Source organism: Crinia signifera, chromosome 7 (genome assembly GCF_055691185.1).
Source record: "Crinia signifera chromosome 7, ASM5569118v1, whole genome shotgun sequence".
Classification (NCBI taxonomy): domain Eukaryota; kingdom Metazoa; phylum Chordata; class Amphibia; order Anura; family Myobatrachidae; genus Crinia; species Crinia signifera.
Genome location: NC_139223.1, coordinates 159,606,423 through 159,620,723, shown reverse-complemented (window position 1 = coordinate 159,620,723; position 14,301 = coordinate 159,606,423). Strand labels below are relative to the sequence as shown.

The 14,301-nt window shown below is 49.0% G+C and overlaps 1 protein-coding gene across 2 annotated transcripts in view; it reads left to right on the top strand.

Annotated features, from left to right (window-relative positions):
* The window catches only part of NRP2 (neuropilin 2), a 145,029-nt gene that overhangs the window by 38,736 nt on the left and 91,992 nt on the right, over positions 1 to 14,301 (top strand). For both annotated transcript variants that reach the window (XM_083154117.1, XM_083154118.1), the window contains exon 3: positions 13,802 to 13,983. In XM_083154117.1, the coding sequence (XP_083010243.1) occupies positions 13,802 to 13,983 (182 nt within the window). The remainder of the gene's footprint in view (positions 1 to 13,801; positions 13,984 to 14,301) is intronic.

Here is a 14,301-nt window from a genome sequence, read left to right as displayed (position 1 = left end):
CACTAGCCGTGTTGTGTGTCACTGTTGCCGTGTGCACGAGCCGTGTTGTGTGTCACTGTTGCCGTGTGCACGAGCCGTGTTGTGTGTCACTGTTGCCGTGTCGATCCCTCGGTTACCTGGCATATGCCGGATGATGTCATTACCTCATAGATTAGGCCGCAGCCCTTGTATAACCCCCTGGATGAGCTTTCCCAGGTCCCAGCACTACGGTATTGATCCGTATTGATCCCCTGTGCACGCGGGAGACTTTCAGGCCCAGTACAAGAGCTTCGATCCCCCTACACACGGAACACTATAAGGCAATGAGCCTTCTCCCAATACACAGATGAAGTCATCACATAAGCCCATCGTTATAAATGCTCCAGGGGTATCAAACGCGCTCATCTCATTCACTTAACCATTTCGCACACTTAGCGCTGTGTAACGCCACCGGTAAGAAAGGGTCTTACCCACAATGGGCCACACGGAACACGTCAGCCCTTCCGGACATCTCTGGCAGGGAAGGGGTGGAATTTTGTGTCTCCTGTAAATGAGTTCTCATGTTAGAATATCCGTAAATCCTAAATAATTGATGCCCTGACCTATATATGCCAGTTTGCATCTGTACATGTTGCTAAAATGCAGAAGGTCCACGGTTACTAAGTAGCAGGGGGGGGGGGGGGGGGGGCGTGAAAGGCCAAATCTATGCCGTGTCTGGTTGATATACACATGACATAACACAATGCGTTGTATCACTACATATAGCTCTGATGTGCTGTGCGAGGTGCGTCCCTGGGGAGATGCCTGGGCACATATAGCTCTGATGTGCTGTGCGAGGTGCGTCCCTGGGGAGATGCCTGGGCACATATAGCTGTGATGTACTGTGCGAGGTGCGTCCCTAGGGGGCTGCCTGGGTACATATAGCTCTGATGTACTGTGCGAGGTGCGTCCCTGGGGGGCTGCCTGGGTACATATAGCTGTGATGTACTGTGCGAGGTGCGTCCCTGGGGGGGGCTGCCTGGGTACCTATAGCTCTGATGTTCTGTGCGAGGTGCGTCCCTGGGGAGATGCCTGGGCACATATAGCTGTGATGTACTGTGCGAGGTGCGTCCCGGGGGCTGCCTGGGTACATATAGCTGGGATGCACTGTGCGAGGTGCGTCCCTGGGGGGCTGCCTGGGTACATATAGCTCTATTGTACTGTGTGAGGTGCGTCCCTGGGGGGCTGCCTGGGTACATATAGCTCTATACCTGGGGGGCTGCCTGGGTACGTATAGCTGTGATGTACTGTGCGAGGTGCGTTCCAGGGGCTGCCTGGGTACATATAGCTGTGATGTACTGTGCGAGGTGTGTCCCTGGGGAGATGCCTGGGTACATATAGCTGTGATGTACTGTAGGAGGTGCGTCCCGGGGGCTGCCTGGGTACATATAGCTTTGATGTACTGTGCGAGGTGCGTCCCTGGGGAGATGCCTGGGTACATATAGCTGTGATGTACTGTGCGAGGAGCGTCCCTGGGGTGCTTGCCTGGGCACATATAGCTGTGATGTACTGTGTGAGGTGCATCCCTGGGGGGCTGCCTGGGCACATATAGCTGTGATGTACTGTGTGAGGTGCGTCCCTGGAGGGCTGCCTGGGTACATATAGCTCTATTGTACTGTGTGAGGTGCTTCCCTGGGGGGCTGCCTGGGTACATATAGCTCTATTGTACTGTGTGAGGTGCGTCCCTGGGGGGCTGCCTGGGTACGTATAGCTGTGATGTACTGTGCGAGGTGCGTCCCAGGGGCTGCCTGGGTACATATAGCTATGATGTACTGTGCGAGGTGTGTCCCTGGGGAGATGCCTGGGTACATATAGCTGTGATGTACTGTAGGAGGTGCGTCCCGGGGGCTGCCTGGGTACATATAGCTTTGATGTACTGTGCGAGGTGCGTCCCTGGGGAGATGCCTGGGTACATATAGCTGTGATGTACTGTGCGAGGTGCGTCCCTGGGGGCCTGCCTGGGTACCTATAGCTGTGATGTACTGTGCGAGGTGCGTCCCTGGGGGGGGGGGTCCTGCCTGGGTACCTATAGCTGTGATGTACTGTAGGAGGTGAGTCCCTGGGGGGCTGCCTGGGCACATATAGCTGTGATGTACTGTGCGTCCCTGGGGGGATGCCTGGGTACCTATAGCTGTGATGTACTGTGTGAGGTGCGTCCCTGGGGGGCTGCCTGGGCACATATAGCTGTGATGAACTGTGCGAGGTGCGTCCCTGGGGGGATGCCTGGGTACCTATAGCTGTGATGTACTGTGCGAGGTGCGTCCCTGGGGGGCTGCCTGGGAACATATAGCTGTGATGTACTGTGTGAGGTGCGTCCCTGGGGGGCTGCCTGGGTACATATAGCTGTGATGTACTGTGCGAGGTGCGTCCCTGGGGGGGGGGCTGCCTGGGTACCTATAGCTGTGATGTACTGTGCGAGGTGGGTCCCTGGGGGGCTGTCTGGATACATATAGCTGTGATGTACTGTGTGAGGTGCGTCCCTGGGGGGCTGCCTGGGTACGTATAGCTGTGATGTACTGTAGGAGGTGCGTCCCGGGGGCTGCCTGGGTACATATAGCTGTGATGTACTGTGCGAGGTGCGTCCCTGGGGGGCTGCCTGGGTACCTATAGCTGTGATGTACTGTGTGAGATGCGTCCCTGGGGGGGGGGAGGGGCTGCCTGGGTACATATAGCTGTGATGTACTGTGCGAGGTGCGTCCCGGGGGCTGCCTAGCTGTGATGTACTGTGCGAGGTGCGTCCCTGGGGGGCTTCCTGGGCACATATAGCTGTGATGTACTGTGCGAGGTGCGTCCCTGGGGGGCTGCCTGGGCACATATAGCTGTGATGTACTGTGTGAGGTGCGTCCCTGGGGGGATACCTGGGTACCTATAGCTGTCATGTACTGTGTGAGGTGCGTCCCTGGGGGGATGCCTGGGTACCTATAGCTGTCATGTACTGTGTGAGGTGCGTCCCTGGGGGGTGCCTGGGCACATATAGCTTCGATGTACTGTGCGAGGTGCGTCCCTGGGGGGGGGTGCCTGGGTACCTATAGGGTCCGATAGAAGGTCCGCAGTGGGGAATACATATGATTATTAGCAGCGTACTGTTTGGCTTCAGGATGACGTGTCATTATACGGTGCTCTCATTGTGATCCTTGTAATCTGCTGTAAAAGGTGCACGTTCCATGCTTTGCTCGGTTGTGTGTTCCTATTCATGTGTGTGTCTGTGTGCATGTGCATGTGGGTGAGTGTTTGTGTGTGTGTGCGTGCACATGTGGGTGTGTCTGTGTGCGTTCACATGTGGGTGTGTCCGTGTGCATGTATGTGCATGTGCGTTTAGGTGTGTGTGCGCATGTAGGTGAGTGTCTGTGTGCGTGCGCATGTGGGTGAGTGTCTGTGTGCGTGCGCATGTGGGTGAGTGTCTGTGTGCGTGCGCATGTGGGTGAGTGTCTGTGTGCGTTTAGGTGTGTGCATTCGCATGTGGGTAAGTGTCTTTGAATGTGGGTGAGTGTCTGTGTGTATGTGTGTGCGTGTGCATGTGGGTGAGTGTCTGTGTGCGTTTAAGTGTGTGCATTCGCATGTGGGTGAGTGTCTGTGTGCGTGCGCATGTGGGTGGGTGTCTGTGTGTATGCGCATGTGGGTGGGTGTCTGTGTGCGTGCGCATGTGGGTGGGTGTCTGTGTGCGTTTAGGTGTGTGCATTCGCATGTGGGTGAGTGACTGTGCGTTTTAGGTGCGGGTGAGTGTCTGTGTGTGCGTGTGCATGTGTGTGGGTGAGTGACTGTGTGCGTTTAGATGTGGGTGAGTGTGTGTGTGTGTGGGTGAGTGACTGTGTGCGTTTAGGTGCGGGTGAGTGTCAGTGTGTGCATGTGTGTGCGTGTGCATGTGTGTGCATGAGAGGTGCTAATGTAACGTTTCAGATTAAATGAAAAGTGCAAATGATCATTTTCAACATAGCTGCTGAAAAGGGCGTTAATCGATTTCCAGAATTAATTAGTGAGAATTGTGGCTCTATGAGGTGCGATATGTGACACAGGATGATACTGCCGGTGTGCGTTTGTGATGGGAGCAGCCAAATCATGTGTCTCTTCCTAATTTATTTATATAGCGCACACATATTCCGCAGCGCTGTACAGAGACTATTACCAGTTCTTTATATAGCGCACACATATTCCGCAGCGCTGTACAGAGACTATTACCAGTTATTTATATAGCGCACACATATTCCACAGCGCTGTACAGAGATTATTATTACCAGTTATTATATAGTGCACACATAGTCCGCAGCACTGTACAGAGAATATTATTACCAGTTATTATATAGCGCACACATATTCCGCAGCGCTGTACAGAGTATATTATTACCAGTTATTATATAGCGCACACATATTCCGCAGTGCTGTACAGAAATTATTATTAACAGTTATTTATATAGCGCACACATATTCCACAGCGCTGTACAGAGATTATTATTACCAGTTATTATATAGTGCACACATAGTCCGCAGCACTGTACAGAGACTATTATTACCAGTTATTTATATAGCGCACACATATTCCACAGCACTGTACAGAGAATATTATTACCAGTTATTATATAGCGCACACATATTCCACAGCGCTGTAAAGAGACTATTATTACCAGTTATTTATATAGCGCACACATATTCCGCAGCGCTGTACAGAGAATATTATTACCAGTTATTATATAGCGCACACATATTCCGCAGCGCTGTACAGAGACTATTATTACCAGTTATTATATAGCGCACACATATTCCGCAGCGCTGTACAGAGACTATTATTACCAGTTATTTATATAGCGCACACATATTCCACAGCAATGTACAGAGAATATTATTACCAGTTATTTATATATCGCGCACATATTCCGCAGCGCTGTACAGAGAGTATTATTACCAGTTATTTATATAGCGCACACATATTCCACAGTGCTGTACAGAGACTATTATTACCAGTTATTATATAGCGCACACATATTCCGCAGCGCTGTACAGAGATTATTACCAGTTATTATATAGTGCACACATATTCCGCAGCGCTGTACAGAGACTATTATTACCAGTTATTATATAGCGCACACATATTCCGCAGCGCTGTACAGAGACTATTATTACCAGTTATTTATATAGCGCACACATATTCCACAGTGCTGTACAGAGAATATTATTACCAGTTATTATATAGTGCACACATATTCCGCAGCGCTGTACAGAGACTATTATACCAGTTATTTATATAGCGCATACATATTCCACAGCGCTGTACAGAGAATATTATTACCAGTTATTTATATAGCACACACATATTCCGCAGCGCTGTACAGAGACTATTATTACCAGTTATTATATAGCGCACATATATTCCGCAGCGCTGTACAGAGAATATTATTACCAGTTATTATATAGCGCACACATATTCCGCAGCGCTGTACAGAGATTATTAGGTACTTATGTAATATCTGGGCTCCCGTTTTTCTTATGAGACCGCGTCCCCTTGCGGGGCTCGCCACGCTTCGGGCACGGTGGCTCGCTGCGCTCGCCACACTATATAAAATCAACTCCATGCGTAGTTGGATAGTAGGGGTATGAAAAAATGGGGTGCATTTAACATGGGAGCCCAGATAATACATAAGTACCGATTATTATTATCAGTTATTTATATAGCGCACACATATTCCGCAGCGCTGTACAGAGACTATTATACCAGTTATTTATATAGCGCACACATATTCTGCAGCGCTGTACAGAGACTATTATACCAGTTATTTATATAGCGCACACATATTCTACAGCGCTGTACAGAGATATTATTACCAGTTATTATATAGCGCACACATATTCCGCAGCGCTGTACAGAGACTATTATACCAGTTATTTATATAGCGCACACATATTCCGCAGCACTATATGGATAGGATTCACATGTTGACCTTGAAAAAGGGGCGCACTAGAGCTTAGAAACGTTGGTCCATATTTCTTATTACACTATATCGATTTTGGAAATCCTTTGAGTGCCTCCTTTCTTCTAAAATATTTGGCAACACTCTGGAAGGGCACCGGGGTAACAGACCCAAAAGGGAGAGTGCCAGGCCTCAAGGACTCATATATATACACACACGTTTCGCAGCACTATATATATTTATATATCACCAGTTTCTTAAATAGCGCACACATATTCCGCAGCACTGTCCTACCAGAATATTTTTGGATTGTGGGAGGAAACCGGAGTACCCGCAGGAAACCCACGCAAGCATGTGGAGAATATACAAACTCCACAGTTAGGGCCATGGTGTTAGCCTCAGTGCTGTGAGGCAATAATGCTACCCACTACACCATCTGTGCTGCCCATGACGCTGTATTTTTGCACCATTCTGTGGGTGGCATTTAATTCTTTCCCCAGCATTTCAGCTGTCTATACCGGGGGTTGTGAGCTGAATATGATTGTGTGGCTAAACCTGACCATAATGAGCGCGATTTGTGCTAAAAAAATAGATCCAATTAATATTCCCTGCAATATCCCGTTATTTTAGACTGGAGATCAGGCATATTTATATATAAACAATTGAATACCACCCTATGGGCCTGATTCAGACCAGTTCACTAGGCTGCGTATTATTTCATACCTCCCAACATGACCCTCTCCAGGAGGACACAATGCTCTGTTTCTGGACTTCTCCCTTAATTAATGATTGCCAGCACCTGTGTTGCAGCACTTTTCTAATCAATTAACCTGTGTGATACATGGAAGTCCAGGAACAGAACATTTTGTCCTCCTGGAGAGGGGCATGCTGGGAGGTATGGATAATGTAGGATTACCAGCACCTGTGGGGAGCTAGGTAACTGATAAGAAAGGTGTCACCACAGGTGCTGGCAATCCTACATTACCAGGGAAGCCCAGGAACAGAGCATTGTGTCCTCCTGGAGAGGGGCATGCTGGGAGGTATGGATAATGTATGATTGTCAGCACCTGTGGGGAGCTAGGTAACTGATAAGAAAGGTGTGACCACAGGTGCTGGCAATCCTACATTACCAGGGAAGCCCAGGAACAGAGCATTGTGTCCTCCTGGAGAGGGGCATGCTGGGAGGTATGGATAATGTAGGATTACCAGCACCTGTGGGGAGGTAGGTAACTGATAAGAAAGGTGTCACCACAGGTGCTGGCAATCCTACATTACCAGGGAAGCCCAGGAACAGAGCATTGTGTCCTGGAGAGGGGCATGCTGGGAGGTATGGATAATGTATGATTGTCAGCACCTGTGGGGAGCTAGGTAACTGATAAGAAAGGTGTCACCACAGGTGCTGGCAATCCTACATTACCAGGGAAGCCCAGGAACAAAGCATTGTGTCCTCCTGGAGAGGGGCATGCTGGGAGGTATGGTATTTTCCCGGACACCATTCTGCCTACTTGCCCCCATGTCCTACATGCAGGTGCCCCCTCAGTGGCGGACGTGGACATGGGTTCTCCTCACTGCGGAGCTTGTGCTGTAACGGGAAGAAATCCGTCCGCACTCTGGCTTTGCTCACATCCAGCGGACAGGACATGTTTTCCTCATGAACCTCCGAGAAGGACGGGGAGAGAGGAATGTGAGCTGCCGAAAATGAGCATTGTACACATGGATCACATTGCTGCATATCCTATGGGCTGGTACTGGCTGCGCGGCCCCCTGACAGCCCCGGCAACAGGACCGGTCTGAAGATGAAAGTCAGAGCTACAATTAGGCAGAACCCGCTGGGGCTTGGGTTGGACGAGGGGCATCGGCGGAAGCACCACATTTAGGACTGTATTGACCCTTACTGGATATTTATGGGATGTCAGAAGTCCCCAGGGTCCTAGTGCATTCTCTAAATTACACTTTGCTTTTAGGGAAATCTGTGGGGATGTGCGTTGTATCTATAGATCTCAGGCCGACCCCCCTCATGGCACAGTCTCTGCACTATCTGCTCCCTCCACCATCAGGCCTTTGTTAGAGATGCATTTAACCCCTGGGCTGCTGAAAGGTCTGCACTTCCCGTCACCGGCTGTGTCCAGATGAAGCGGCTCAGTGCTCAAGGCCAGGGGGCTTCTTGGACACCTAGCTTGGAGGAGACATATGGGCTGGGAACTGACCAAAGTCCTGTTCTTGTATTGGACTGTTAGCTCATGGGGTCAGACTTGCTATACTAATGTCACTGTGACATCACAATATACTGTCAGTATGTAATGTATTACCCACCAACCCCTGATTCTACTCCTCTGTATCCCAGTCACCATGCGCAGAAGCTTGCCCCAGACAATGGCCGCTCCCAGCGAAGGGACCGTCACAGCCTTCCCTAATCATCTTAGGCCGATTTAAGGCCCTCTCCTTTGATGCAGGCGATGTTCCAAAGCTGGCGGCTGGGAATTACAAACCGTAATTAAGCATACAGTATTTATAGAGATGATTTTAGGGACAAAATAAGCTTTAATTAAAGTGTATAATGCCTGAGTGACAGTTCACAGAAACCCCAAATTAAATCCAGACTTCATCCTGTAAGACGTGTCCTTTGTACATAGCAATCATCTCAGGCGTGACACAGATACCGGGGCCACCCGCTATATAACGGGTATATATATAGCAGTAACTTGTCGTGTGCGATATAAGGAGATGCTCGCTCTCTATCTGCTTCCTTCCCGGGTCTGGCCGCGGCTGATAAGGAATAATATCAGGGAGCGTCAGATAAACAGGAAAGAATCAGCCTGACTCTGTGTGTGTATGATATGCATTCATGTGCTATCCGGTCATACCTGTGCGTGTGCTATCCGATCATACCTGTGCGTGTGCTATCCGGTCATACCTGTGCGTGTGCTATCCGGTCATACCTGTGCTATCCGGTCATACCTGTGCTATCCGATCATACCTGTGCGTGTGCTATCCGGTCATACCTGTGCGTGTGCTATCCGGTCATACCTGTGCGTGTGCTATCCGGTCATACCTGTGCGTGTGCTATCCGGTCATACCTGTGCTATCCGATCATACCTGTGCGTGTGCTATCCGGTCATACCTGTGCGTGTGCTATCTGGTCATACCTGTGTGTGTATATCTGTATGTGCTATCCGGTCATACCTGTGCGTGTGCTATCCGGTCATACCTGTGCATGTGCTATCTGGTCATACCTGTGTGTGTATATCTGTATGTGCTATCCGGTCATACCTGTGTATGTGGCTCTGTATGTGCTATCCGGTCATACCTGTGTATGTGGCTCTGTATGTGCTATCCGGTCATACCTGTGTCTATGGATGTGCATGTGCGGCTGGGATAGGCCTAATAACGCAGCATACAGGTATAATATGTCACCACTTATACTGATATAACAATAGTATAATGATAATGAAGATGATCTATCACCATTTATTGCAGCAGGTAACCTTCTAATGTCGGGACTTACCTGAACATTCCCAGTCCAGACCATTAAGGCTTTCCCGCCGGCCAGCCTTGGGCAGAAGTAAGAAAAAACCGAGGGGTACACTGCGCTAAGCACTAAAATTAACAGAAAATAATGATGGTATTGGTGCCAATTGGGTGAAAAATTATAAAATATTTATTAAAACATGAAACATGACATATCATATTAACAAGGGGTTTGCCGTAAAAAAGGAGGAATAATACAGTTTTAGTCCAGTTCATACGGTACCGTATTTATAGAGTCCACTGGTTAATGGGTCTGTTCCTATGGTGTCTCCGTCCGGGTTAGGGCGTAAGTAGACCCTAGATGGAAAGTGCCAAAAGGTGGCCGATGGTCATAAATGGACTCTGGATATGGAAACTGGTCCGGATCCAATAGTGGAGGGGTAACAAGGTTCAGAATTGGTTGTGGGTTACCTCTTAGTCCACCAACGCGTTTTGCCAGAAGCCTGGCTTTATCAAGGTGTCACACACCCTAGATGTTTTGTATATCACCTCCGTCCGGGTTAGGGCATAGGTAAACCCTAGATGTAAAGTGCCAAGTGTCACACACCTTGATAAAGCCAGGCTTCTGGTGAAACGCGTTGGTGGACTAAGAGGTAACCCACAACCAGTTCTGAACCTTGTTACCCCTCCACTATTGGATCCGGACCAGTCTCCATATCCAGAGTCCATTTATGACCATCGGACACCTTTTGGCACTTTCCATCTAGGGTCTACTTACGCCCTAACCCGGACGGAGACACCATAGGAACAGACCCATTAACCAGTGGACTCTATAAATACGGTACCGTATGAACTGGACTAAAACTGTATTATTCCTCTTTTTTACTGCCAAACCACTTGTTAATATGATATGTCATGTTTCATGTTTTAATAAATATTTTATAATTTTTCACCCAATTGGCACCAATACCATCATTATTTTCTGTAAATTTTATTGCTTAGTGCAGTGTACCCCTCGGTTTTTTCTGTACCTAGAAGGGGGCTGACTACCCCCATTCACACTGCAGCTTGACAGAGCACCTCATATCTCTACACCAGTTGCTAACTAGTTACCCACTACCCATCCTTTGGCAGAATTAAGGAGAATAACCCCCCCCCCCCCACCCATCATAGTGAGATAACAGACGAGAACGAACAGCCAATGAGAATACAGCTAACAATACATAAATAAAAAATATGAAAAAATCTAAGTTGAAAAAGCGGAGCGTGTAGAGGGAGCGTGTAGAGTAGAGGGAGCGTGTAGAGAGCGTGGACAAGTAAAACAATACAAATAACAGTACCTAGAGTAAAAAATGGTATATTACCTAGGGCCTAGTACAACCCGCCTCACCCCACGCCAACGTCTACACCAGACGGGCACAGAATGCCATCTTCTAGTCACAGGAGACCGAGAACCAAAAGGAAACGTTAGGATAATCTGATTACTGAATATCATGCTGCCATACAAGGGGTGCAGATACATTTATATTGTTTCTGTGCAGGGTAAATACCAGCTGGTTTTGCATGTAGCTCCCAGATGTTATTTTTATACTGCAATTAGGACCCCCCCCTCACCCAAATCTAACTCTCTCTGCACCTGTTACATCTGCCTCCCTGCAGTGATGCATGGGTTTACCCATTTGTGTGCTGAATCAGACCCATAGTTACTCCCCCTCTACCCCGGTGTTCCCCATCTGGGGTAACAGCCTATTACAGTACATCAGCTTCTTCCATATGTCCTAGTGATGAGATTGTTGCTGTAACCGACGGTAACCGCAATGTTAGCATCACTTGTCAGCTCTGTTTTTGGCTGCGTGTTTCTATTTACATCAGGCCGCGGCGGGTGATTCATTTCTTTATTTTATTTATATAGAAACAATATGTAATTAATGACGCCACTGAAGTGGGCCCGGAGCTGGCGATCTGTACTTATAAATAAGCAGCGGAATTTCTATTTATTTGTTCTTACCTTGAATAAAAACAAACGTCAGCCAGACAGCGCGGCGCACCCAGGGCGCGTATTACAGGGGCTGCTCCTAGCAGGCCCAACACCATGACCCGCGCAGCGCATAAGCATCACGCCATAGATTTATACATTTATGCGCATGTTCGCTCGCAGACTGTAAAATAACATTTTAAAAGTGCCACGGATGGATACGCTGTAGAGCTTAACATCTTATTCTCATGCCGGAGGCGCAGGCAAGGTGGGGAGGGGAGGGGGGGGGGAGTATTCCCACTCGGCGAGAGCTGTCTGCCGGATCACTCATCTTCCTGGAGATTGCTTGGATGATAGCTGCTGAGAGAGAGGAACCCACAGACACAGGGCTCTGTCATCTGTATAGGGACATCTCCATTCTTAGGGGGGTCGCTCCTGGCCCACCCTCACTCTGCACTGTCTTACAAGACACGGTCATGGTAAACAAACAGCGGAGTGACAGAAGGACGACACTTAACAAGGTGTTAGCGTGTCATTCTCCTCGGTGATGATGTAAGGACAGGGATTTAACCCCCGGGCGCCCACGTTGGGATTGTGTGGTTAGCTCCTGTGATTTGGGCCGGCACGCACCTCATGTATTATTCAGGCTGGAGAAGGCCTATACATCACTTTCCTTGTGAGCACAAAGTAAATATTTAGCACAGCATTCAATATCTAATTAAATCTACATTACTGTGCATAGAGGTCTGCGGGTATATATTATTCATTAAACATTTATTGTCTGGATTTATTCTGCGTATTTGCCAGTTGGCTGACAGGTGCGTCCGTGGGGACCTCAGGAAGGCGCACGATGCAGGTAGGCCTCTAGGACGTGTATGTATCGGAGAAACGCGTGTCGGCATCATAGCGCTCATTAGGGGGCAGGTTTGGCTACGTATAGCCCTGGTGGTTCTTATTGGTTATAAGGGGTCTATGGGAAGAGATACTTTACCTCTCTCCAGAGCTCTCTCCATAAGCGGACGTGGGCTTATGAGTTACCCAGAAAAATGATGTAGCCCGCAACTATATAACTACCGCAACTATATGATATCGCAAATGGACAACTGTTACGAGACTCACGTTCTATATGGTAAAAAGTCTGCCTTCTGTTTACAGTGCATCACCATTGTGCTCTGGAAAATGTGACAGTTGGTGAACTCTCCCAATCACCTACTAGGTGACCTGGAACATGTGACCTGTTGGGTGGTCTGGAAACTGTGACAGTTATTTGCAGCCACCCACTAAGCAGGGATTTTTAGAATTTTGACTCCTAAGGGGGTAAACCTTTACCTGGTGGAAACCAGGGGCATCAGCCAGATATTATTACTATAATTATTATAATATATAATATAATAAATCCCAGGTGGCGCTGCCGTCGGTCTCCGGAGGATGGATCGCTGCCACGTGCACCGTGTGGCACATTGTATGACGTCTCTGTTTTATTCTATGTCCGTCCTGAAGTGACCCCTAAATGCGTTGTGCAGGGAGAACCAACGAACGTTCTGCAGAATTCCTCAGTGAATAACAGGGCCGGCGTCCAAGCGTTATCAGAGGAAGACATGTAGCACTTTGTACACATCTTTCCTGCACTGGTTCCAGCATGACACACAATGTAAAACATGTGTCGCTGGAATGGATCTCCCAGTTCCACGCCAGTGGTGGGAAGGTTCTGATGATAAGCATACAGGCGCAGTGACTGCGCGGGAGGTATTGCGTGTTGTATAGGGGGGCTGGATGACCCCTGATGGGATACTGTAGCACTCTCAGAGCGCGTGTCAGTGCTCTGGGGTGGGAATACTGTAGCACTCTCAAAGCGGGTTTCACCGATGTGGTTGGATACTGTAGCACTCTCAGAGCGGGTGTCAGCGCTGTGGCTGGGGGGATACTGTAGCACTCTCAGAGCAGGTGTCAGTGCTGTGGTGGTGGTCGGGATACTGTTGCACTCTCAGAGCGGGTGTCAGTGCTGTGGCTGGGGGGGATACTGTAGCACTCTCAGAGCAGGTGTCAGTGCTGTGGTGGTGGTGGGGATACTGTAGCAATCTCAGAGCGGGTGTCAGTGCTGTGGTTGGGGGAATACTGTAGCACTCTCAGAGCGGGTGTCAGTGATGTGGTGGTGGTGGTGGGGATACTGTAGCATTCTCAGAGGGGTGTCAGTGTTGTGGTGGTTGGGATACTGTAGCACTCTCAGAACAGGTGTCAGTGCTGTGGTTGGGGGGGGGGGGAATACTGTAGCACTCTCAGAACAGGTGTCAGTGAGGCCTGGGTAGTCTGGATAGCCGATAGGTTCCGCCATAACACCCTATGGCCTTATAAGTGTTCTAGGTGCTGCTTATCCCTTGTGACGTCATATAAATATACGCTAATAATAATAATATACACTTATAATGTCTTTGTCCCGCAGATATGACTTCATTGAGATCCGGGATGGTGACAGCGATTCGGCGGAGCTGCTGGGAAAACACTGCGGAAGTATCGCGCCTTCCACCATCACCTCATCCGGCTCCCACATCTACATCCGCTTCATCTCGGATTACGCACGCCAAGGCGCCGGCTTTTCTCTGCGCTACGAGATCTTCAAGACAGGTGAGTTTTGTGAAGGCCGAAGTCTCTTGGGGAACACTACAGTGTGTTGCAGGAAGGTGATGCCCACTTTGTGCGTTCTAGAGGTCCCCGGAAACTGCGACCACTTTACCTCATGTGGCCGAAAACCCCATTGATTTCTTACACCGCACCGTTGTGCCTCATGCCTCACGTCACCTGCTGTCACTCTCCCAGATAGACAGCTTTGATTTATATAGATGCCTGTGCTAATCAATAGCTGTTTATGACTACTTATGCCGCGTCTCACTTAGCCTTAAATAAGTCTGCAGCTGATCGCTGTGTGTTCTCTGAGATCACCGC